General features: G+C 45.6%; 1 protein-coding gene across 24 annotated transcripts in view; it reads right to left on the bottom strand.

Annotated features, from left to right (window-relative positions):
* nrxn3a (neurexin 3a) overlaps positions 1-26,625 on the bottom strand; it is a 263,670-nt gene that overhangs the window by 48,706 nt on the left and 188,339 nt on the right. For all 24 annotated transcript variants that reach the window (XR_013121942.1, XR_013121943.1, XR_013121944.1 and 21 more), the window contains one exon: positions 15,209-15,390. Coding sequence is in view for 21 of the 24 variants with exons in the window: in XM_076978954.1 (XP_076835069.1) it covers positions 15,209-15,390 (182 nt within the window). In the remaining 3 variants the exon portion in view is untranslated. The remainder of the gene's footprint in view (positions 1-15,208; positions 15,391-26,625) is intronic.

Genomic DNA, 26,625 nt, shown 5'->3' with positions numbered 1-26,625 from the left:
AAATTTTTGCTCTGTTTTAATGTTTTTTTATTGATGTACATTGATTTTTGTGTACTGATGCGTTTAAATACAAAAATGTAAAACTTGCAGTTTGAAAGCTGAGTGACTTTAGCAGATGGCGGTTTGTCTTTTGCCATGGTGACATCTTTGCACTTCATGATGAAGTGTGAAAATGTTAATTTATCTTGCAAAGCAAGCAGTAGGTATGAACAGCTTCTTTAGGACCACCCCTTTAGTTAATTTGCATGCCCAGTAATTTAGAGAAAGCTCTGTTATTTTTTGACTACAGACAGGCTCATTTTCCCTTTAGCAGGCATGACACTGGCAGTATTATAGGAATAGCTTATAGGAGTGAGGAAAATATGACGGATACTTGAAAAGGTTATACAGAATACTGCATATACTGAAGATAGTATGAACAATGTAAATTAGAGTGTACAGTGCATTGCAAATTACCTGTGGAAATGTTAGCTACTGTGTACACTATTATTAGCTCCAGTGTACACTATTATTAGCTACTTTGTACACTATTATTAGCTCCAGTGTACACTATTATTAGCTACTTTGTACACTATTATTAGCTCCAGTGTACACTATTATTAGCTACTTTGTACACTATTATTAGCTACTGTCATGTTTTGGTGGTATTCATAGATTTTTCTATGCTACAGTTTTCCTGTTAACTCATTTATATATAAAGTGTAATCCTGAATTCATGGAATCATCACAACAAATTATTTCAGGTTTATATCTGTAAACCTCTTTCTCTCTCTCTCTCTGTGTGTGTGTGTGTGTGTGTGTGTGTGTGTGTGTGTGTGTGTGTGTGTGTTGGTAAGATGGGTTCTACTAAATGTATTCAGCAGTGTCCATCCCTGTCCTTGCTCTGAAACAAATGCACGCTGCAGATGCTGCCCAAGACTGGAATGATTGGCATATCCAATTAGGTATTATTATGTATCCGTTCAGGACCAGGGGAGGCTGCAGGAACACTGATTGTCACACAGAGTTTAAAACAATGACAGATTATTTAAAACTCTGGTCTTAAGCAACTGGCACTCAGAAAAAAGTAGGTGATGATAATCCTCCTCTTGCCCAAACAACAAGGTGTTTTAAGCCTGTTTGTGGTCTAAGGACTGAGTATATGAAAAATGAAAAAAAATTGTAGCAATTATTTATTGCAATTATTTGTAGCAATAGAAACTAAATTTTACCTGTAAACTTTACTTTAAACTGTAACTTTATTATGCTGTTGCATGCGAGAATATAGTTCATGTTTCTAGGTTTTCACCAGTTTTCCAACTTTAACTTATGCAGGAGCATACAGACAGCATCCATCAGCGAAAAGGTTAATAGAACGCATAAAGGTAGAAGGAGAATTTGTTTTGCATTCACGTGACTTTGAAGGGTCATAAAACACGAGTCTAAAACGAACAAAGAAACACATTATTTAAAATATGAGCACTGCTGTGTAAATAAAACAGCAGCACTTTTTTTTTTTTTTTTTGTTCGGTGAAATGCTTTTCTAATAATCGGCCATTTATAGCGCTTGGTATAAGAGAACCGTTCTGCACTCCTGGGTCGACGTGCGGGAGGGAAATGGGGCTATAGCTCTGTATCACCTGCAGAAATTGATAAGAGGATAAAAATGAAGCGCTTCTGTCTTTGAGAGTCATGTGCGCGCGGCTGATAAGGAGAGCGCGCGCTATTGGCAGTAAAGAGACGGTGACAGTGACGGTTTTTTGCGCTTGATTGCTTCATCAATAAACGGGCGAGGTCAGATAAAAGTCAATATTTTCGAGTTGGGCACTAAATTGGGCATCGCCCTTGCAAAAACGAAGTCGACATTTTGTTTCTTTATTGTGTTTTTGTTTCACATAAAAGCCTGCGGGGCCGTGATGGTCATAACTACGTGGACAATATTCCTGACACTTCATCCATCATTATCGAATAACGCGTCTGGTGACATATCTGAACGGTTATATCACGGCACATCTCCCGGTGCCGTTACACACGGTGGGCCCGTGGGTCTCATGGCACCTCACTAGACACAATGACAAACGACGGAGACGCTTGAACGAAGGACTAACGTTTGAGAACAGATTAATGCAACATTTGCATCCGAAATGTGCTGTCAGCTTATCAAGACGCGATGGACTACAATCATGAAACAGACTCGTGATTAAAATATGGCTTGAAATGCGCCCCGTTAAGACGACAGTTGAGAAAGAAGAGTGACGGTGTGAGTGCTGGGGATTTATACAGCATTATTAATAAATAATAAATTATTTATTATATTATATAATAAATAATAATAAAAGACCGAAAAAAAACTCGGTCTGTATTGTAAGAGAAATCCCAGGGGCAGGAGGCGGATGTCCACGCGGGCCTGTGCGGGCCTGTGCGGGCCTGTGCGGGCCTGTGCGGGCCTGTGCGCGCCAGAGCATCTGCGATGGGGAACCGGAGACTCAAAGTGGCTTATGGAGATATCAAACGTGGTGATGAAGCAGAAAGAGGTCTTTAATTCTAGCCGCTGATTCGCCTGCCAAGGCTATTGGGTCCACAAAACACCGCAGATGCCAGGCAACATTTAATCTGGCTGGAAGCGGCTACATCAACACTCGAGCGAGGGAGGAGAACAGCGTGGAAGGGTGCAGGGGCAGCATGAAACGATTCTGCTGACCGTGTGAAAAAAACAGTTTCTTTTTTTGAAAAAGAAAAAATATATATTTAGTACATAAAAGTGGTGAGAACTAATGTATTACGGGTGTGGATATTGCAAGAGAATGTCCTTCAAAGGTTCAGGATGAATAAAGTTGTAAGTATTTTTCAAGGAATCCAGGGATAACTTTATTTCTCTTTTCAGAAATACAAAGGGTAAAGGCAAATTACTACAGACTATCGAGCGTGTAGCATTCATTACGGACATTTTTGTAGTTTACTCTGAAAGCGATAACTACAGCCACTGCTTTGATTATTATTATCATTATTATTATTGTTGTGCCTAAACCTTTTTATTACACGCTTATATCTCAGTGTGCTAAAAGGGGGGAGGACTGTGCTCGACGGTGACCTTTAAAAGGTACAAGAAGATCCGTGCCATCGTCACATCACCCACACTTTGATGCTCCATTAAGCTTTACCAGTAATTAGACCCCTGGTGTCTGGAGAGAGCAGACACGCTCCACCTCGTCCAAACACATCACGAGCTTCCATCCACATGATACTGGAGCTGCTGCTACTATGAACGTGTGTTGGGCTCCAGCAGTCTTGGGTTTGTGCTCAGCTGGTATCCTGCAGAACCACTCTCAGTTTCATCAAGACTCGACTGGGATTGGAGAAGATTTCAGACAAGCGGTACGATGTCTGAAGAGTGAGACGGTTGAAAGATCAACTCAGTGCTCAATTCTCTCTCTCTCTCTCTCTGTCTGTCTCCTCCTTTCTTTCTTTCTTTCTTTCTGTATTTGGTCATCCACTCGTCCTCTCTTTCACCTATAGCCCATCTCTGATTTCCGTGCCCTGTCTTTTTGTGTACGTGTACCTGAATGAGCAGAACCGCACCGGTGGGGTGACAAGCGAGGTGCTCTGGGACACTGGGCCTGTAACTGGGATCTCGTTAGAAGGCTTTCGGCACCTTTGTGGCGCTGTTGGACAGAGCCGTGCATCCCTGGGCCTCCTCCTGCCCCCGCCTAAGCAGCCACGAGTGGACATGGCCACGGTCACTCCAGTTGTTGGTCAGTGTCGTGATCCACGTGATCTTATCTGAAATTTGATCTCCCGTGTTCCATTCCTCAGAGGCGGCACAAAAACGGCCCGCATCTTGAGTCAGATGGAGCTGATATTTATGTTTTTCACACTGTAAATATCTTAGCACTTCCTGTTTGCCTCGAGTTACAGATCGCACGTGTAACGTGGGAAGCTCCTTGCCGTGAGCAAAAGTAGTGTTGCCGCCTTCGACCGTGACTCATTACCACCTCCCTGTCCTTAAACGGCCATGTGCTTTTCCCACTCATTACCTCCCTCATGGGCATCACTGCAGGTGCCATGACCAGATCGCCCGCTATGAGAACAGAACCTCTCAAACAAACCCGTCTGACACCGCACCCGGTCATTTAGGGTCGCCATTTTGCAGGGCCCATCTCGCGAACGCAGCAATCGCCGTGATCGAGGAAAGCCTTGGCGTGGAATGTAATTCTTGCCCGAGTCCACTGGTGGGCTGTTGGGGTGAGGATGAGGTTGAGTGAGGAAAAGGTTGAGTGAGGATGAGGTTGAGAGGGATTCCTAAGCTGATTCCATGAATTCTGTCTCCACATTAAAACGTTCCACCAGCAAAACAAGGAAGACCCGGTCTGCCAGTCAAGCCGACAAGACTGACAACTGAAGCAGACGCTATATCTGCGAACGTAAACAGATGACAAGAAGCCAACAACGTTGATGCACGTGAGGCAGCTAAACAGCTCTGTACGGTAATTACAGAACTGTCTCCACTCCTGATGATTGAGCAAATAATAGCAGCACTGTGTGGTTGCGAGACATTGTACACAGATACACAGAGCTCTTCAGAGAGCACCTAAACCCTAAACACAGCTGCATGTTAGCGCCCAAAAGAACACTTATTCATGCAGCGGTAAGGGAGCGGCCTTCAGGATTGAGGAGTTCAACACCAAATGGTTACAAGCTGACCATTTAAATGTATTGGGTCTCATTTGGCATGATGCCAGGAGAAAGACCCATTCATTTCTGTAATCGAGCGCCTGTTGAACGGGGCTGCTCCATGAACCTCTCTCCGGCTAATGGTGGAGCCGAAGGGGGGGGGGGGGGGGGGGGGGGGGGGGGGTGTGGTGTGGGCTGGGGGGCTCTTGTGCTGCTCAATCGCAAGCATGGATTTTGCGAGGCTACAACCTCACGGGCAAGGACAGCTGGGATCCTCCTCTTCACAGATCCTCCGCACAAACCGCCTGGAAAATCAATGGCAGCGCCGGCCCGTGTAATTACCCGACTGCCTGCCTCTCATTCCCAAGACGGGAGACACCCGCAGCTGTCCTGCCCAGAAGGAGGGATGCAGAGAGCTGCTACCCCGGGGGGTCAGTGTCACCGGCTCCAGCCTCTTCAGTCAACCCACCAAATATCAATAAGGGCAGGAGAAAGAGTAGCATGCGTGGTGTTTACACTGAGACAGGAGGGTTTTTCCAAAGATCGTCCGAGCCAACAGGCGCTTGACCCTCCAATCCTGGAGCGGCCATCTCCAAGAGGCAGGCCATCAGCCAGAGGCCGACAGTTTCCTGTTTCCTGTTTTCCAGTTTCCTGGAGTCAATCAAAGGGGGAAGGTAACGGGAGTGACTCATTCGGAGCTGTGGGTCTGACAGCAGATCTGCTGGGCGGTGACCGAGGGTAAGTTCCTCCTGCTGAGCTCCTGATGCAGACCTCAGGCAATTTAGTTTTCCGAACCCTCCAGAACTTTTGCCACAAGGCATAAATCATAGCAGAACACCTGATAACATGCATTATAACAGTATCGACACGGAAGGCGGCACGCATTTAGAAACATCACAGCATGGCGTTAATATGACTGCGGCTGTAATGATTTCCACAGACCACGGCTGCCCTCCTGTTCTTTAAAACTCTTCGCTCTGCACGTTCAATTGTCTGATGATTGGACTAAACTTCCTGGCACTCTCCTAATCACCTGCTTCCCTCCGCCAGGCTCGCTTTACCAGTGGTTGTTGGTTTTTTTTTAAAGCTCTTGCACAGCTGATCTTTAAAAGGAAAAATCACAAAGTAGTGCATTTTTCAGCTCTAACATCTGGAGCAAAATACAGCAATTGAGTTTCATGACTTTAGTGTCAGACAAAAGCACGGTACTACAATATTCATAAAACCAATCATTTTATGTACTGTATGGTGGCAGTAACTCAAAATTAAAGCCAGTGTAAAACTTTTGAGTTTAAAACTTTCTCAAACGTACACATGCCCAAACTATCTAACAGGACTTTTGCCTAGTAAAATGATTGAAAAACTGAATTAAATGGTGAATAAGTGAATATTCCTTTATGCATGGCTCCTCTTCAATTTTGAAAAGATGCTAAGTAATGAAGTTGTTGGACTTGGATGTTAAACTTCAGGAAAATGGCAGGCAGGAAGCTTCATCGGATGTATTAGTGTAATGGAAGATTATGTAATTAAACACGACAACACGTTTGCGATGGGCGTCTTCATTTCCCTGGTCCTCTGTGGCATGTTCACAGCATGCATGACTGACCAAATCTCTTGAAAACATATTTATAGGCCTGAAACAGGTACATGCCATTGGCAGATGAGAGATTCAACTTCTACATTTCAAAAAGTAGACAAACAGTGTAAATCTACTGAAGAAACTCATCACTTTTAATTTTGCAAAGTGTGCTAACGGCTATTGCAATAAATGTGAACGCTGTTAAGATTCTGATTTCGATCAAGGCTGATAGGGAGCATAATCCCCATCACTGCTTGCACTGTAAACACATTTCCGGTGAACTCGGTGAGCTCCTGTCGTGGGGGTTTGATGGCTCTCCGCAGCAGAGGGGACCATGCCCCCAGGAGAACCCAGAAGGCCTTAACTCCTTCGGAGGTACAGCTCAAAAGGAGAGATCGTTGCAAACCAACACACTTCCTGCCCCATTTCTGCATAGACTCGCGGCTCCTGAATTGCAGGGAATGCCCCCCCCCCCCCCCCACACCCCACACCCCCAAATCCCCCCTCCCAAACATGCAATTACCATCTCCGTCAGGCGAATGGAAGGGCAACACAACGAACTCGCGGAATGCATCCATCAGACGCTCTGAATCAACCCCACCACCACCACCACCACCACCATCACCACCACCACCACCTCCACCACCACCATCACCATCACCATCACCACCACCATCACCACCACCATCACCACCACCATCACCACCACCACCATCACCACCACCATCACCATCACCACCACCACCACCATCACCACCACCACCAACACCACCACCATCACCACCACCACCACCTCCACCACCACCATCACCACCACCACCACCACCACCACCATCACCATCACCACCACCACCACCATCACCACCACCACCATCACCAACACCACCACCACCACCACCACCATCACCACCACCACCATCACCACCACCACCATCACCATCACCATCACCACCACCACCATCACCACCACCACCATCACCATCACCATCACCACCACCACCATCACCATCACCATCACCACCACCTCCACCACCACCATCACCACCACCACCATCACCACCACCATCACCATCACCATCACCATCACCATCACCACCATCACCATCACCATCACCACCACCACCATCACCATCACCATCACCACCACCACCACCACCACCATCACCACCACCACCATCACCACCACCACCATCACCACCACCATCACCATCACCATCACCATCACCACCACCACCACCACCACCACCATCTCCACCACCACCACCACCACCACCATCACCATCACCATCACCACCACCACCTCCACCACCACCACCACCACCTCCCCCCCGTCCCCAGTAAGTACAGCATACATCAGAGGAAACAGACAGAAGGGGTAACTGCTCACTTCTCAGAGAAGCAAAAAACTCCACTGGTTTTTCTGACTCTAATTACTGCTGGATCAGTGCCGATTTTTCTTCTGGTCCATTTTCGTGCAACTGCTGGTGGAACTTTCTGGATTTCGAACGTTTTAAGCATTAGGTTCATTTTTCGAGACCCTAACAGCCCCTGGCAGCAATGGATACTAAACAATATGCTGACATCCTGTTGCTGAAATGTCTCCACTAACCCAGACATGCTCGCCCCGCATCTGAGAAGTCCCCTTCCTGCATAAAACATATATCAACAAGGCGCGTAGCCTGTGGGTGGGCGGAGGAGGGGGGTGCGTGTGTTTAGCATGGCCAAATATGACTTTGGAGCCTTCATTTCATGTGAGTGTAGGCTCTCCGTTTGAGAGCTGGCATATGCAGCGTGCTGTGTGGGGCGGCCAGTCCGAGCAGGCAGCCAGGCCCGTATTAAAACGTGTGGCCAGATGCCGCAGTGCAAATTGCAGCTCTTGCTCGCCGGCCGTGCTGAATAGATAATGAGGTTTTTTTTAAAACAAATGCCACTTCCATATCTGACAAATATGCTCACTGCCACGTTGTGTTTTATTTCCCCGATTTTGCCGTGCTGAATTACACCCTTGGTGGCGTGATATGATTTGTGATACGTTCCAGAACTGGACCGTATAGGCTGTGTTCCAGCATACGGGGCGGTCTATTCATCAACGTCAAGGGTAAAGGGAAACAGGAGAAAATAGCTCTGATCATTTGCTTGAAATCCAAGCCTCTTTGAAGAAAGCCTATCAGGAAGCATCAGCATTCTACTTTTTACACGACTGATATTCCCAAACTGAGCAGGAACCGGGAGAATCGATGTACTCTGGGAACCCGAAGAATCGATGCGCTCTGGTCAGGATGACCTTTGTGGGCGTCTACGTTTGTTATTCTGTATCGGTGCTAAGATTGTGCTCCCTTTCAGATATGGCTTGGGTTCGTCTCTCGTGCTTTCAACTGCTCGCCAATTTAAAGCAGATACCAGATCAGAAAACACCTTGGGGGGGGATTGGATTACACACCACATCTCACTTCGCATAGCCACGGTGAAGTACTCGACCCACCACCGCGTGCGCAGGACCCAGCGCAGGCGAAAAGTAAACTGATTTGAGTAATGACGGTTAGAGACGTGTGTGTGTGTGTGTGTGTGCGTGTGTGTGTGTGTGAGTGTGCACTAGGGTCACACATGATCATGGGGAACGTGATTATGAATATACGTGACTAGACGTGGTCTCAGTAGCAGGAAGGCGGTTTGATTTTCAAACAGCATTAAGAGGTAATGGTAAACCTTGACATATCGATTCATAACGCTACAGCATAAGAGATTAATGCTGGATTCTTTTCATGAGGTTGGTCTTGAAAGAGGACACTGAAAGCATTTAGATGAATCTTCCCAATGTCAAGTTCATTTAGCCGGCTGGGACCTACCATCACTGTACTGACTGCAAATAAGCAAGACTTTTCCATTCTAAACTAATGTGGATGATTCTAGCAACAAAGTACAAGCAACGGACGGTCTTAGGAATACTGATGGTGTATTTGGCGTTATTCTACCTCTTCAATATGACAAATGCCTCAATCATGTCTGTCTTTTAGTTTGGTCAAGTTTGCGAATCTGTGTCTGCTTCTTCACATGGTCATAGGCGTGAGACTTTTTTGCCGGATGATAAGTTCTTGTTATGATTATTTCCCTTATCTCCTTATCTCTCTCTCTCTCTCTCTCTCTCTCTCTGTATATACTGTATATATACAGTTTGGAAAACAAGTATTTGAACCAAAGTATTCTGCCAAAATTCTCCAACTTAGAAATCATGGAGGGGTCTTAGATGCATGTCCACTGTGAGAGACATAAAAAAAATCCAGAAATCACAATGTGTGATTTTTAAATAATTTATTTGTGTGTTACTGCTGCAAATAAGTCAGTCTCTCTCAAACTGGGGCTCCATGCAAGATCTCACTTCATGGCGTAACAGTGATCCTAAGAAAGGTGAGGAATCAGCCCTGAATTACACAGGAGGAACTGGTCAATGACTGAAGAGAGCTGGCACCACTGTTTCCAAGGTTACTGTGGGTCACGTGTGGCACGGAAGGTTCCCCTGCTTAAATCAGCACACATCCAGGCCCGTCTACGTATTGCGAGATTTTGGGGAATACATTGAAGATAGGTCGTGGCTGGGTCTTTCAACATCAGAATCAGAATCAAGTATATTTGGCCAAGTATGTTGCATGACAATGACCCAAAGCACACAGCCAGGATAACCAAGGCGTGACTCCGTAAGAAGCATATCAAGGTTCTGGAGTGGCCTAGCCAGTCTCCAGACCTAAACCCTATAGAAAATCTTTGGAGGGAACTCAAACTCCGTCAGAAACCTGGCTGATCTGGAGAAGAGGAGAAATGGGCACAAATCCCCACTGCAAACCTGGCGGGCGAAAACTGCAGGAAATGTTTGAAATTGCAAACAAAGGCAATTAACATTGATATTCACAGATGTTCAAATACTTATTTGCAGTAGTAACACAATTTTTTTTTTTTTATCATACATTGTGATTTTTTTTTTGATTATGTCTCTCACAGTGGACATGCACCTATGATAAACATTTCAGACCCCTCCATGATTTCTAAGTGGGAGAACTTACAAAGTTGCTGGGTGTTCAAATACTTATACTATATATATATATATATATATATATATATATATATATATATATATATATATATATATATATATATATATATATATATATATATACTCATTTAGCAAGAAGCACTCGAGGAATGCCTACTCCAATACTGATATTGATACACTCATTAGAACTTTGTTTTGAATATAATGGAAACTATTCAGTTTTCATTAGTCTTTGTTGTTGAACTGAGATTTTTTCGTTCTAATGTTTGTAAAATTTTTGCAGTTCCTCCTTTCAACAGAACTAACAGTAAACTTTAGTATTTTGAAAATGACATTTGACGGTTTGCAATCTGCAGTATATCTTCTGTTTGTATTGATGGTGGTTAGAGACAGCTAGTAAAGTGGGCGGGGTCTTCACCTGCAAACTCCACCCTTTTCTCCCTGACCCTCCTCCTGAGGAGTTGCAATTCAATGTTAGACTGTTAGCGGCAGCACTGAAAATCATCAGGCAGCATGTGGAATGCTGTTTCATGATTAAAAGAGATCAACGCCATTGATTTTCTGACTTACATCATTCCCTCTTATAGGATTTCAGTCAGCAGGTTTGTTGGCCATTTTGACCTTTTTGCACTGCTGCAATAAACACAACTCCCTAAATTCAGTTTTAACGACTGCACCCTATCGTTTCTCTGCTCTGTGTATTTGTGTATTTGAAATAATTGGTTATTCATGTCCCTAAACATCTAAATGCTCTGCTTAAACAGCATGCTCGGCATTCAGTCTAGGTGATAATGTATGTCTTTCTGCGCTGGGTGTGCACGCATTTGAAAGTAAATTGAGAAATTCTGACCGCCCATGTTTTTTTTTGCAAAACTACGCCTGAACACAAGCAATTTGCAGAGCCATTTCGTTTTGCACCCTAATTATACACTTACCTCCTGCTGCTCCGTAGAGGGAGTGGAAACATTTGCTGATAATGACGAGAGAGGATTCTTAGAACAAGTATGCAACGAGTGTTCTTCAGACATTAGAGAAGAGAAAGAGTAGATTAAAAACACATTTCACTTTCTTCACTCAGAACTTTCTCCAATTAGCGCGCCGCTCCAAAAAACGCGGGCTGGCATTCAAACGAATGTGCTGAGTGGGTGATTTTGCTCAAACAGCGGGGGAATTTTCCCTGGGTTGATCTTCTTCTTTCTCTCCCTATCTCTCTCTCTCTCTATCTTCCTCTCTCCTTCTCTCTCTATCACCCTCTCGATCTCACGCTCGCCGCTCCTCGTGTGTTGGCACTAAGAGTGTGTCTAAGAGTGTTGAGAGAATCCTTCATGAGTGTGATCAGAAGCAGATGGTGCGTTTGGACGTTCTCTCGCTGTTACTGATATGGCCTCAGGAGAGGGAGAGGAACTCTGGTCTTCTAAAGGAGAGGGAGAGGAACTCTGGTCTGCTAAAGGAGAAGGAGAGGAATTCTGGTCTTCTAAAGGAGAGGGAGAGGAACTCTGGTCTTCTAAAGGAGAGGGAGAGGAACTCTGGTCTGCTAAAGGAGAAGGAGAGGAACTTTGGTCTTCTAAAGGAGAGGGAGAGGAACTCTGGTCTGCTAAAGTGATGCAGCCAACCCAGGCACAGATGTTCATAGGTTTCATACACTGAGTTTGGACTGTTCTGTTGATTGGAGTTAACAATACTTTATTCAACGTGACAAGTAAATGACAGTTTGAGGATTTGAGGATCAAGGCAAGAATTAAGATATTTTTTTCTCTTACACAGGAAAGCTGTTTTGACCCTACATCGCAGTCTGGAAGGCCTGAGTCATGGCATGACTGACAGTACCAATAACAGACTTGTGATTCTCCTTCAACAGAACCCATTCTTGTCCTTGCCGTTTGAGAGACGTGTGTTTGAAAGGTACCAATGCTAATATCTCCATTGCTCCACAACCTTGTCCACCAAAGTATTTCATAGCCACCACCAATTCTACCAAAGGTTAAACACTTACTGTCAGCACTGACTTGCTGAGTTTTAGTCCAGTAGGAACCCTAAACCATTAAGAGCTCCGGCAACAGACGCTACAGTCTGGTGAATCACACGTGCTCACCTAGCGTCAATGTCAGGATTATTAGAGAATAAAGTTAATGACAAAACTGATAGATGAATAATAACTAAGCTGTAAAAGATCAATGTAACGTGTTGCACTAATTCTCAGTGGTTACAGATTTGTGCCAACCTTGTAATGTGCCCCATGTGAAAGTTAATACCAAAAATTCACATAAAGTCAATATCAAAAGGAAGCACCAACTGCTGCTAATGTTGCTTTAGAAAGGGCACTGAGGAAGGACTTAGCACTTAGCGCTCTGGGTCCAGCGCTCGTACGGAGGACTCCACATTTAAGATCATTTGGCAACAGCAGCCTTTTCCCATCAGCGGCACTGAAGTGGCAGAACGGTGTGTGTGTGTGTGTGTGTGTGTGTGTGTGTGTGTGTGTGTGTGCGTGCGCACATATGTTCGTGTGTGTGTGCGTGTGTGCGTGTGTATGTGTGTGTGTCTGTGTGCGTGTGTGTGTGCGTGTATGTGTGTGTGCGTGTGTGTGTGTGTGTGTGTGTGCGTGTGTGTGTGCGTGTATGTGTGTGTGTGTGCGTGTGTGTGTGTGTCTGTGTGTGTGTGTGTGCGTGCGCACATATGTTCGTGTGTGTGTGCGTGTGTGTGTGCGTGTGTGTCTGTGTGCGTGTGTGTGTGCGCACATATGTTCGTGTGTGTGTGCCCGTGTGTGTGTCTGTGTGTGTGCGTGTGTGTGTGTGTGTGTGTGTGTGTGTGTGTGTGTGTGTGTGTGTGTGTGTGCGTGTGTGTGTGTGTGTGTAGAACAGAGGGGTTGAAGCAGGCGTATGAATAAGGGCCAGATGCCCTTGGTCTTAGTGTCCATTCTAGGGCTGCAGAGCTCCCACTGGATTCCACAAGCCCACACACTAAAACCACTAAAACCAGCAGACAGATGGGGACAGAGAGAAAAAACTCCCTGTTCACCCTCAGACTAAAAGGGGGAGCCAGACTCCCATTAAACTACAAGGTCACTCATTTATGAGCATATGTAACCACATGAAGTGGCTCTGCCTTCCTCTTTTATGCTAATGCGGATGCAGGGACTCTACCCTAAAGCTGGGTGTGTTTTGCTGTAATATCACCTGCTTCGCAGACACTCTGTTAATGCAAAGGCTTTTAGGTTTTGCAGATTGTAAAATTGCAGCAGTGAATGAAAAGCCTTTTCTGGATACATTAAATATCATGGACTCTGGAGTTGTTTAATGGCTCTTTATATACTCTTTACAGATAAAATGGTATATGTATGTGTAGAGAGCGAGGGAGAGAGAGAAAAAGAGACAGGAGCTGATGCACAAATAAAGAGAAAAACAGAATGAGAGAAAAGAGGTATTTGGCCATCAAATATATTATTTATGTGCCAAAGCCCCCTGCTGGTAAACAATGTCTCCTTTTGTCTTTGAAAAGAGCAGGTTAATTACCACGCAAGCGTCCATAGCTTGAGTACTGAATAATTCACATCCTGACCACTTCCTGCCTGAGAAGAAACCCTGTCACAGGCCCTGTGAGCTAAAAACGAGCTCTACGATCTCAAACAGGCTGATATCAGCTATTTGAGTTGAGAACTGTAGATCTCGGCAGCTAAAGTTACCTCACAAGTACTTCCTGTCATTGAGAGTTGTTTTACCAAATGATGTAAATGCCTTATTTCAGACATGAAGCCTCTCATTGATTTGGACCCTTTAAAGATAATTCAAAGAACAGCAGTGAGTCTCCTCCAGCAGAACTATGATATATCAGCATTCACAAGTTAATTATTAATGAGCATGGGTAAGGGAGACGAAAAAATGTTGTTCACATTTGTCCAAAGGTACACTCCTCCCCTCCTTTTCTCTCCTCCTCTCCTCTCCTCCCCTCCCCTGGTACCCCCCTGCCTGGTACCCGTGCACACAAAGATGCTGTGTTTTAGAAGATGGAGAGGCAGCACTAAGAATCTTAAGTAGCTTGTATATCCTGCCAACACACGTGCGCGTGTGCCTCACACTAAATGAGTGTGTGTGTGTGTGTGTGTGTGTGTGTGTGTGTGTGTATGCGTATCATGTCCATGTTTGAGCACACTCTCCTGCTTTCATGACGTGAAGGAAGTGAGGAGTGAGAGGAAGCAACGCTGGCCCTTTAAGGGAGGGGCGGGGCTTTAGTAGGGGCGGGGCTTCTGGAGGGGAAGGGGTTTCTGGACCACAAGCTCTGTGCGACGAGAGCGCTTCTCCCATCTGCAGATCAGCCCCAGATTAAACCACACCTGGATCGGATACTACAACAAGCAACACTTGATCTTTAGAATCAAAGCCGACTCCCTAGCTGTTACGGGAGGCATGGTTTCCCGGGCGGGCACTGGTCTGGCACGGTCAAATGCATTACTCAGATGCAAATCAAATTGCTTTCATTAGGTGGCCCAGGGCAAACAACCTGCCTCAGAAACTGCAGAGCACACCTCCAGTCTCCATTTTGCCAGAACAGAGCCAACTTTGTTTCCGTGAGTGAAATGGCGGCTGGTAGAAGTGGAGGTGGTGGGAGATTAACGTTTAAGAGATGCACATACAGTCACTTCCTGGGACCATGGACAGGAAGGGGGCTTTCAGTTCAGCCAATCAGGATTCTCCGTGGTGCTTCTCAGGACCAATCGGATTCCACTTCACACCATTTGCTCAGATGCAGTGCCATCGTTTGTCTTTAAATTATTTATGCATCCTTTTTGTGATGTGTAAGCCAAAAGTTATTTTATATTACTTTACATTATTGTTCTATTATTTGTCAGTATAACTTTTCCAGGACCTCTTGGGTATCTTTTGGAAAGTGTGTGTGTGTCCATAACGTGCGTGTCCGGGCAGGAAGGCGGCGTGACTCACGATATGGAGCATGAGGTAGTCTCCCAGGCCGGGGGCGCTATCGATGCGCACCAGGACGCCGTCCTTCAGCGAGGTACTGAAGCCCACGGTCAGCCGGTCTGTGCGCGTGCTTGGCCTCTCATTGGCTGGCCAGTTGAAGGTGATGAGGCCTCCCCCTTTACCAAAGATAAACGTGGTCCCAGCTGCAGAGAGGGAAGGAAACAGGGCCAGACTGTCAGAATCAGGATTCACTGCACCGTTGCAGAAAATTCCAGAATCATACTAGAATTACATTGAATAATTCTGATCATTCCTTGTATCTAGAATAATTGTTTGAAATTTGACATCATTACCGATACAAAAAGGCAGAGCAGAAAAAAAAGTATGCAGCAACCAAAACAAACTGATGGGATCGATAATTTGCACAGATAACAGTTATGCGACTATGATAATAGTTGTCATGTCTAATCATAGGAGCCTTTCATAATACCTGTTCACATGACATAGAGACTGTTGAATAAGCCCAGACACCGAACACAAGCCGGGTAACTGGCCCATAAAACAGTAATAGATACTCTTCTGGTTTTATATGCAGATATCGTTTGCCAGCCAATTCCACAAATGGCCTCCAGTGCCGTCGAAATTTAATGACGATCACACTAAAAAGCTATGACACGCCATTAAAATGTCCTCTTCAAGTTTAGACAACTGGGCCACAGAGTTGGCGAGTGAGCCCGGCATTCTGAAGCTGTCACCAGCTCCTCTGCTGCCTACCATGTACCACTCCTGACTGGGGCTTGAACATGAATAATGTCTGCACCTGGATCACACAAGCCATAATTCCTGGGGCTGAAAGTCTCCAAATGGGGCTTCAGGAAAATGCTGTGACCTATACTAGATAAATATAACTCTATCCAGGGACTAACGCTGGGGGGAGGGGAGGAATGAATTAACTATCATACATTTAACATGAAGGCCAAGATATTGAAGTAGGAAGACAAAGAAAATTGAACAGCCACGTGGAAAGAGCGGTTTCATTTGACCGGATCACCTCTGATTCGGTTCAGCCCGTGTGATGCTAATAACGCACCGAGCAAACATAGGCGTCAGGACCAGCTCGACCCACGAGGGGTCTGTTTGTCTTGCAGAGCGCCGTTAGCGATCAAAGAGGCACAAACAGGTTTACGAAGAGTTTCCGTTGTGTCGCGTGCGGTACAGTGTTTGGAGTGGAGACCTTATCCCCCATCTGTAAAAGTGGCCGGTACTCTGAGGGTGAAGGGGAAAGCTGGCTGGCCTGATTCTTATTGCAACATCACGTCAAGAGGAACATCTGGCCCCGGAGCAGAGTGCTCTGGTGAAGACTACAGGAGCACAGCCGAGCTCCTCTTCCTCCCGCTCACACGCTCCGTCCGTTTGTAAGCGGCGTTCGTACAAAACCGGCGAAGGCATCGAGTCGACGCCACGCATCTCGTGCCACGGCCGACTACATCAACAAGCACGCCGTCACGCAGACAATAGATGAAAGGGAATTAGATAGCAGCTGACGTCAACGATATTTAACATTGTTTGCTCTTCTGATAGCAAGCAAAGCGGTCTGGATTTGATCCTCGGCCAAAAACAGACTATGTGGAAAAACGTAGTCTCAGAGCAATAAGTAAAGCAAGAGGAATGCGTCCTTCATCAGAACTGAAATCCTTTCACTAAAAGCACTTAAGGGCCATTATGCTTCATTTGTGTGACATCAAGGTGTTTTAATGTGACGTTGCGTTGGACGAGTAAAGAAGCTTTTAAAATAATTAAAAAGCCAAAGTGTGCCTTGTTGAATGCTGATGAGCACTGGCGTGTATATTCCGAATGACATTCAGACTCGTAAGCGGAATAATGTAGTGGAACCGGTTATTTTTTTATTTACTTTTTTTTGTTTGTTTGTTTTTTTTTATACAGGGAAGATGTATCAGTGCTTGACTCGAAGAAGTACCTAAATTAAGAAAAGATGTGCTTTTAATCAATTATCCTGTTAGCTTGAAACAAGGCCACTAATGGAAACCCTACCATTCAAACGAGGAAACTTCCAGAAGAGCATGAGGAGAAGATGACTGGCGGCTTGATTGAACATGTCAAACCAACGTTTCAGTGCTCTCGGATTGTGTCCCGGGGTTGGAGGGACTAAGCTCTAATGGTCGCCATGGATGAGATGTTCCATTAAGGAGCGTGGCTTATGAGAATAGTAACGAATTCGTTACGGTGCCGAAGTTCACTCTGGTTTGAATCAGAGGGTTTTGAAATGGGCAGTAAAGCAACACAGCACCAGTGAGTCATCAGTAATAATACACCAGTAAATCATCTTACCAAAAATAAAGAGAATATCTCTGGTTCCACATCCCTGATTGCCAGACTTTGTACAATACAGATTGCAGTGTTTGTTGGCCTAATCTGTCTTTAATTGGGACCTGGCTCAGTATGAAATGACAGCGCTCTCATTTGGCCTTAGATATGTTCGTTCATCCAGAGAATAAATATGGAAATTCCACATAAAGTTCATCTTTACAGCAGTGCACACTTCACGGTGAACCGCAGACCCATACCTAATCCCTAACACACAAGTTACATTTTACTACGTAGCCCTAAAATAATTCGAGACACCGTGGGCTTCCCGAGCTGCAAAGCGCAGGTTTCGTCCTCCGGGAGGACGATGAAGAAAGAGAAGGCGGCCCTTTGAAGTCGCCTACTCGAGGAGAAAGTAAAGCATCAATCATGAAAGGTTAATGTAGCATATGCTGCACGGTGAAGACAAGCTTCCTGCTGCACTATTAAAGCGGGACGACGGCACCGGGACGACGGCACCGGGACAGCACCGGGACGGCACCGGGACGACGGCACCGGGACGACACCGGGACAGCAGAGCCACAGCCCGGCCGGTCCACGCATCAGAGGGCGCGGGGTGCGAGCACTGAGGGGACGCCGGACCGACGCCAGGACTCCGGGACGCGTGTTAAGTGTAAACATAAACGTGGGAGTCTGGCGTGGGACGACAGCGGCACATTCAGAACAACGGTGGGGAAAAAGCCAGACAGTCGTCGCGACGCACAACAAAAGCAGGTGAAATAAGAATATGAAGAGATCTAATTAGGGATCTAATTAAAGCAAAACAGTTTGCAGAGTGCGTTTTCGATTATCCTCCTCTTTCGTGCTCTCTGAGCCTCTCTCTCTCCATCTCGCTATCTTGTCACACACACACACACACACACACACACACACACACACACATACACACACACTGAAATAATATCTGGAATAGAATGGCTTACTCATTCAGATGATCCCAATGGAGGGATCTTGAGAGAGGGTCAGTAGTACCGCACGGTGTGTGACAAGGAAGGGCAGACGATTTCAGATCTATCAGCCATCAGGCCTGAGCTGCTCACACAAGATTATGAACAGAAAGATGATGTAGTGCAGGGGGGGATTAATGTTGGCTCGGAAACACATTCACACGCACTTTCCTCCATCATTTTGATTTAAATTCGACAGTCCGTACTGATCGTTACTGCTCTAAGTGCATGCAAAACTTGGTGACTTTATGTAAGGCACCTCACACCCTCCCTTCCGAGAACATTTGAGTCATTCTTTCTCAGATGCGAATGCCTTCAAAAACAGTGCAGAAACCAATTCTGAATATCTGTGGGTTGCCGTAATGTATTTAGCACAACACACGGCACACGAGAAAGGATATGAAAGGAATTCATATTCCTCCAGTCTCAAACTCCACTGTGCGCTTACCCTCCCCGCACCTCGACCCCCACAACTGTAAATGTGTAGATGGAGGAGGGAGATAAGGCTCTGGGAAAGAGGCAAGCAGTCACACTACGAGATTTAACACCAGGCTAATATCAAACGTGTCAGAGTACATTGTAGCTGAAAGAAAAAGAGGAGATAGACTAAACCAGCAAGGCTGAGAAAAGAGATGGGATTTTGATAGAGCTTGGGCTATTCATCCCACCTCAGGCCATAACACACACAGACACACAGACACACATAGACGCACGCACACACACACAGACAGACATCCAAAACAAAATCCTCCATCATTTTCTTAACTGTGACAAACATTATTCTGAGCGTGTGTACCATCCAGAGGGGAGGTCTCTTGCTCTGTGACTGAAACAAAGAGCTATTGAGGCCAGACGGCTTGGCAGCCACGTCTCTCTCCCCGGAGAACAAAATTCAATAAAGGCAATCATTACAGTGAGGACTCCGACTCAAAGTGTCACGGTGCCTTCGTCCGAGCTCAACAAACTGCCGCGGAGATAAAAATGGCGTCAACACAGTGGCAGCCAATATAAAATGTAAATCACTGGCAGCAAGAAAAACAGCCCAGACATGAAATCACGGAAATGCTGAGTGTCGTGTTCAGTTCACGCTTAAGGAGAACTTAACATCACTTAACATCACTCTTCTTTGAGGATTAACAACTTGCTAAAACAGGCACAATTAATTGCATTTAAATATGGGTGGGTGGCAAATTAAAATAGAGCATGAGTCATACATGCAGGTCTTTTACCAGCCTAGTATAGTGCTGCTGTTTAGAAAACCACAGAACTGCAATCAGTACATAACAGTTAGTCTTTCACATGATTACATTTAGTATTTAGTACTACAGTTTGTCTTTAACACAACTACCATTTAGTCTTCGACACGACTGCCATTTCATCTTAAACACGACTACCATTTAGTCTTTAACACAACTACTTTCTGCCACAGTGGCTGGTAAGTGGCTGCATTTCGTATACTGACTTTCAGACGCCACTGATTGCATTGTGTGCTTCTACTGTTACATTTTGCTCTGCAACCCAGGAAAAGGGCACCAGGAAACACACGGGGCTCTCGTGGAGATCTGCAGCGGGTTGAGTGGTGAGGTCATGTTCTCTTTTAGCACCGTCTGGAAGCAGCTCCCTCCAGGCTGTAAGGAGATGCACAGACCATGGCTGAGATGTCCGAGAAGTGCCTCTGGACCCAGTGCACTCCCTCAACTTTTGGAATACAGATACAGGAGAGTGGTGCCGCGGGCGGTGAATGCAGCCGAAATGCTGACTGCAGCTTCGCGCACTCGAACAGTGCTGTGAATTTGGAACCTCCTGGCTAATTATTTCAGATGCATTAAGCAAATCTACCTACGCTTTTGGCTGAGGGTACTGTGGACATGTGAGGGTTGGAAGACTTGGTTAGGGTTCTCCTGGCCTTGAGAAAATGACAAAAAGCAACACTGAAGTTCTCTGCTTTCACATTTCCAATCTGTAAAGGACAATGAAGCTGCACAGACCAACGTTTGATAATTAGTGAAGCATGAGTTCGATCTCCTGTCATAAAAGATATGGCTGATAGGGAAGGGAGGCTGTCTGGACAGTTGGGTTATGAGATGATGTAACAGTAAATGCCAGGATGTAAAAAAAAAAACAAAAAAACAAAGGAAGAATATTGGTCTTCTGCCAAGATCCTTTTGACCTGAAACTGCGACTGGTATCGTTTGCATCACATTTCAAAGCTGAATCAGGCTTGGAAAGAACCGAGAACATACCCAGGGGTCAGCCCAGGGTTTGAATCACCTTGGGACAGTATGTTTAGTAATCAATCAATCAATAATGAAGTTGAATATGCACCCTTGGTTTAGATCACTAACAGACACAAATGATGCACTCTACTACAAGTGAGCTTCACCATCATAGTGATTTGTCTGTTTCAAAAGGCAAATGATTTGATGGTGTCACTCACTTCACCCAGACTAGCCATGTCCATTTAATCTTTTAATCTTTCACCCGTAATGACCCAAAAATATGTTATTAGACAGTGGCGATTAGTGTGATTCCTCACGTGGACTATCGCAGACGGGCATCGGCCCTTATTGACGTGCGCTGCAGGCTGGGGAATATCGTGTTTCACACTTTAAAGTTCCACAATGTTTTTGAGATCGTGAGACTGAATGATACCCCCGTCCCCCAACGATGAGCTCATGGCGCACGTGCCAGGTCAACAGAGCCTCCGCCGCCACTTCCAAATCACTGTCAGGCTTTGTTTCACGGCCAGCCGAGTGAAATGGAGCACCTCCTTCACGCAGACAACGGGCACGTGCCCTGAACCGCCCCGTATCGCACGCGGCACAAAGGCGGAGAGACTAACGAGCGGCTTGGCGGTCACAGGGAACGACTGTGTGTTAAAATCACACTGATTTCACACACACTGCCATCACGGGGGTGGGGGGGGGTCACGTGGTTTCTTGTGAATGAGACAAGAGTAAAAACAATCACTGCTATGCTTCCTCATTAGTGATCCATCAAATTTTGCAATCAACCATAGTGAAATAACAGCAAGGGCTTATGCTCAATATTCAGTAAATACTTCTAATGTTGCTTTTCCTGGCTACAAAAATTTAATTAAATGATATTCAAGGATATTCAGAGTTTCTCCGAATTTAATAAAGTTATTACAGTTTTTTCCCCCAGTAAATCCGTTACCAATGATTGGTGCAGATAGCGTTATTTCCCATCTCCACCTACGTCTACTCACGACTCACTATGGGTAATCGGCCATTACTGTTCACGCTCATTGTCCGTCCATCACATTTCTTAAGGTTATATTATGATACATAATGCAGTTCTGTCCCAAGCACAAGCAGGTGAATTTCATGGGCCGGGGCAAGATGCTGCTTAATACATATAGCAATGATTAAACCAAATGATTTTAATAGTTTTAAATGATTGATAATTACAGAATGACAAAAAAGAACAACAGAGGCTTAGTCATGTCGGTTTTATATATGTAAAAAGCATTATTGTGTATGACTCAAAACCTTAAGAGATCTTTTGTCCACTAGACGAGGCAAACCTTCTCTTAAAAAAACAAAGTCATTTGTCCGGTAATGCCAAACCTAATGGTTATAGTCAGCCGGCCCCATTCTTCAGTTGGCAATAAATTCTTATTATTCTACTTTCCCAGCCCACCCAATGAAGCCCGGTCTGCCTGTTGTCATGACAACAGCTGCTTGACTGTACACAGGTAGCAAAAATGTAATGGAGTTGTCATGGCGGAAAGTCCTAGAAATGAATTGTAGCGCGGGACCGAAATGCGTCGGGATCGGGTGCACATTCCCTCTTCTGCTTCGTGACTCCTGATAAATCTCCTGCTCACTCAAGGATGAAGATTGAGGAAGACTTTGAGAGACTTTGCTCAGAGATGGCCAGTGTTAGCATTCAGGGCCTGCTGTTTCTAGACCGAGGGAAACCGGACCGTGATTTTTTCAGGTGGAAGACTCGACCCTGTCCAGACATATTTATCTCACTCATGTAAACAGTGGTCCAGGCACCTCAGGTCCCTCTCTGTAAATAAACCGCACATGAGCAGATGTTTTCTCTGGGTGTGTCCTGAGGTGGACATTCCAGGTTCAGAAAGTAAAAGTCCTCACCAAGATTTTGTTCAGGCTTCTTTGACTGTGTTGATTCCACTAATTGTACAGGGCTTGCACTAATTAGAATATCCGGCAAGCTTGAGTAAAATCATGGGAAGGAGTTTTACTTTCTGAACCTGGAATGTCCACCTCTGGGTATGTCTGTGTAGATCTGACCATTTTAAGAGAAACTCCTTTAATAGGAATCTACTGCTGAATCATTGCGTCATTGTTGTTGTATGTTGTCTGTCATAAGGTCAATATAAAATTAGACACTTTCATTTTTCAAAGTAGGAAGAAAAAAGGAGAGACTAGCATATTCATCATCAAACCTTCAGAGAACTATTTGGTTTAATTCAAAAATAATCAGTGCAGCTTTTTAAAAACATGCTTAATAATGAATTGGTCCAGAAACAATCATGAGGTCTGTTATGAACAGCAAAGGTCAGAGGGTATAGGTCACTCCTCTGTTTGTCGCAAAGGTCACCATGGCATTTTAAAGGTTTGAAAACACGACCCATGGTTTTCAACTTATCACTCATCACTAAAAAGCCAGCAATGGCTGTGAGCCAGCAATCAAAATATATCAACTGCTATATATAACAGCTAAGCACTCCAAAAACATAGATGGTTATCAACTAGGTACTCAAAAAGGAAAGCACTAAAAAAATATACACAGTTATCTGTTAGCACTCAGAATACAATGATGATTATCACCTAGCACTTATAACAACACCTAGCACTCATAAAATAATGATGGCTATCAACGAGCAAAAAGCTCTTTTCGCCGTGACCTGAACGCAGGTCTCATTTTCTCACGTGCGATGCTAGTTATCTTAACATTTCACATTCCGTGAAAGTGCATTCTTGCTATGTTATATCATTTGTCAGTTGCAAATAATTATTAAGACTATGCAGTCAGGCTTTATAGAGAGCAGGAATAACTGAATTGATCATCACAGTGCATGAATAACACAGGTGTTGTGTTTCACAATGAGTGAGTGAGTGTTTGTGCTATAAAAGCAAACCAGGCATCCAGGCACTTACAGGCTAACTGTCTCTGTGGTTGGGACACTGTACCTGTTAATGCCTGTCTTTGTGGTTGGGACACTACAACGGTCTCTGTGGTTGGGACACTATACTTGTCTTTGTGGTTGGGGCACTACACCTGTCTCTGTGGTTGGGACACCACACCTGTCTCTGTGGTTGGGACACCACACCTGTCTCTGTGGTTGGGACACCACACCTGTCTCTGTGGTTGGGACACCACACCTGTCTCTGTGGTTGGGACACTATACCTGTCTTTGTGGTTGGGACACTATACCTGTCTTTGTGGTTGGGACACTACACCTGTCTCTGTGGTCAGGACACTACACCTGTCTCTGTGGTCGGGACACCACACCTGTCTCTGTGGTTGGGACACCACACCTGTCTCTGTGGTCAGGACACTACACCTGTCTCTGTGGTTGGGACACTACACCTGTCTCTGTGGTTGGGACACTAAAACTAACTGTTTTCATGGTCAGATTGTGCCAAGAAAAAAACCCCAAAACAATCAGTGCACCTGTTCAGACCTTTAACTGCATAACTCAGCAAATAATGAAGAATAATGGGGAGGAGGCAGAGAGGCAAACGCCTCCCCAGAGTGTCTCAGAGAAGATAAATAATGGTGAACATGGTTAATGGTAGCACAGTAAGAGAAAAAGTTTAGTAGCATCTGTGTAAAGTTCTTGACTTATATGGGTGACACTCCAAAAGCCCATCAGACGCCTGCTACCCTTCTGCAGAAAGTAAACCACACAAACACACAGACATGCCTCACTGCAGATTTGATATCATGTGGATAGGCTGCGTGGTGGAGGGAGCCTGCCATGGCGGCCGCTGAACAAGATTAGAGATCGCGCAAGGAGAAGCAGAGAGTGGAAAACTTGGATGACTTTTTTAAGCTTGCTGGATCAAACTGAAGAAACCAAACATAGCAGACCAGAGCTTCAACAGATCCTCAATGAAGAGGAGGTCAGCAGACGGACCGCACCAGTTACCATCAGTGGTCCAGGCATCAGCAGGGCTGTGTGTCTGGAAGTATAATAGAGAGAACTGGACAGGACATCCATGCTTGCTCTCTCTCTCTCTCTCTCTCTCTCTCTCTCTCTCTTACTTCTTTAACTCTTCTTGCCTTTCTCCTTCCTTTGCCTCTCTCTCTGTCTCTCTCTCTGTCTGTCATTTCTTTATTGTCTCAGGCGTATAGTGTGGCATGCAGCAGAGCTCATTCCTAATTAGCAGCAACAGAGCAGAACCCAGAGCAGAACCCAGGACAGAACCCAGAGCAGAACCCAGAACAGAACCCAGGACAGAACCCAGAGCAGAACCCAGGACAGAACCCAGAGCAGAACCCAGGACAGAACCCAGGACAGAACCCAGGACAGAACCCAGAGCAGAACCCAGAACAGAACCCAGAGCAGAACCCAGGACAGAACCCAGAGCAGAACCCAGGACAGAACCCAGAACAGAACCCAGGACAGAACCCAGAGCAGAACCCAGAGCAGAACCCAGAGCAGAACCCAGAGCAGAACCCAGGACAGAACCCAGAGCAGAACCCAGGACAGAATCCAGAGCAGAACCCAGAACAGAACCCAGGACAGAACCCAGAGCAGAACCCAGAGCAGAACCCAGGACAGAACCCAGAGCAGAACCCAGAGCAGAACCCAGGACAGAACCCAGGACAGAACCCAGGACAGAACCCAGGACAGAACCCAGAGCAGAACTGTGTTGCAGCCCGTGATAGCACCTACTTACTCTGCTTATCTTATTAAGTAACAATGGCTTTATCAACAGCTGTAAAAAGACGTATATACCTGTATGCACGCATGTGTGTGCGTATGTGTGTGTGTGTGAGTGTGTGTGTGTGTGTGTGTGTGTATCTTTTGATGCATTATTTTATATATTGTTATTTTCTTTTGCCCTCTACTGCTCCCTATACTAAACCCAACTCTCTTTGAAGACAGACTTAGCAAAAACAGGATGAAACACAACATAGCCAAAGGCTTGGCAACCCACAATGGCAGGTGTTCTCGTGAAATGCGGTTCACAGCACATACATATGCATTCCCACATGAAGTCACAAGAAGTAGAGTATATATTTGGCGGACATCTTAGTTTTCTAAACTGCTTACTTCTTCTCACAATCCCATCTCTGCACTCTACTGAACACGTGCATCTTGCTGGTGAGATATAAAATGAGGGATATAAGATCTTTTCCCGCTCTGCTGATCGTAGTCTTCAAGTGTGCAAAACTGTCAGAACACAAAGTGGGAGAACAGAACAGCCATGGATGAGTGTGGGCTCGGATCTCCTTGGTAAAGTTAATAAATCAATCAATCACGTGAGCTGGCAGGGCCTGCATGAGAGGGGCCTCGTTACAGCCCGCTGTCTGCACGTGCGCATGCGTGCACACGTGCTTGCGTGACCCGCAGGACAGAGACAAATGGGGGAGCTGTGGAGTGGGACGGCCGAGGCGGGGCAGGCGGAGCGTGGAGAGCTGTCACTGGGCGTTTGGGCCGGGCCCGCTGCTGATTTCTCAGCTGGTTGGCCACGTCTGACCCTCTCAGGTGCCCTAACACGGCCCGCGGCCGCGGGGATGCCGTCTGCGCCCCGACAAACAGCCTCCATGGGGATCTCGAACCTTCACATTAGAGCGAGCGAGGGATAAATCACTGCATGTGGGGTGTATGGCATGGTGAGCAAATGACATTCATGTGAGAACCGCAGAAACATGGACAGAACAATCCGGAGTCCAGAACTATATTTCTCCCTGACACCGTGCTTGGTTACACAAAGTAAAAATACATGCATCCTTATGTATGAGAAACCACAGGAGCGGGCTACACAACAGCTGGAGACAGAAACAAAGACAGGACTGAGGACAGACAGCACTGAGGACAGTTCGGAGGACAGCACTAAGGACAGTTCTAAGGACAGACAGCACCAAGGACAGTTCTAA

The sequence above is a fragment of the Brachyhypopomus gauderio genome, chromosome 17 (genome assembly GCF_052324685.1).
Source record: "Brachyhypopomus gauderio isolate BG-103 chromosome 17, BGAUD_0.2, whole genome shotgun sequence".
NCBI lineage: Eukaryota > Metazoa > Chordata > Actinopteri > Gymnotiformes > Hypopomidae > Brachyhypopomus > Brachyhypopomus gauderio.
The sequence above is the reverse complement of the archived record's forward strand: the minus strand, read 5'-3'. Positions and strand labels throughout refer to the sequence as shown.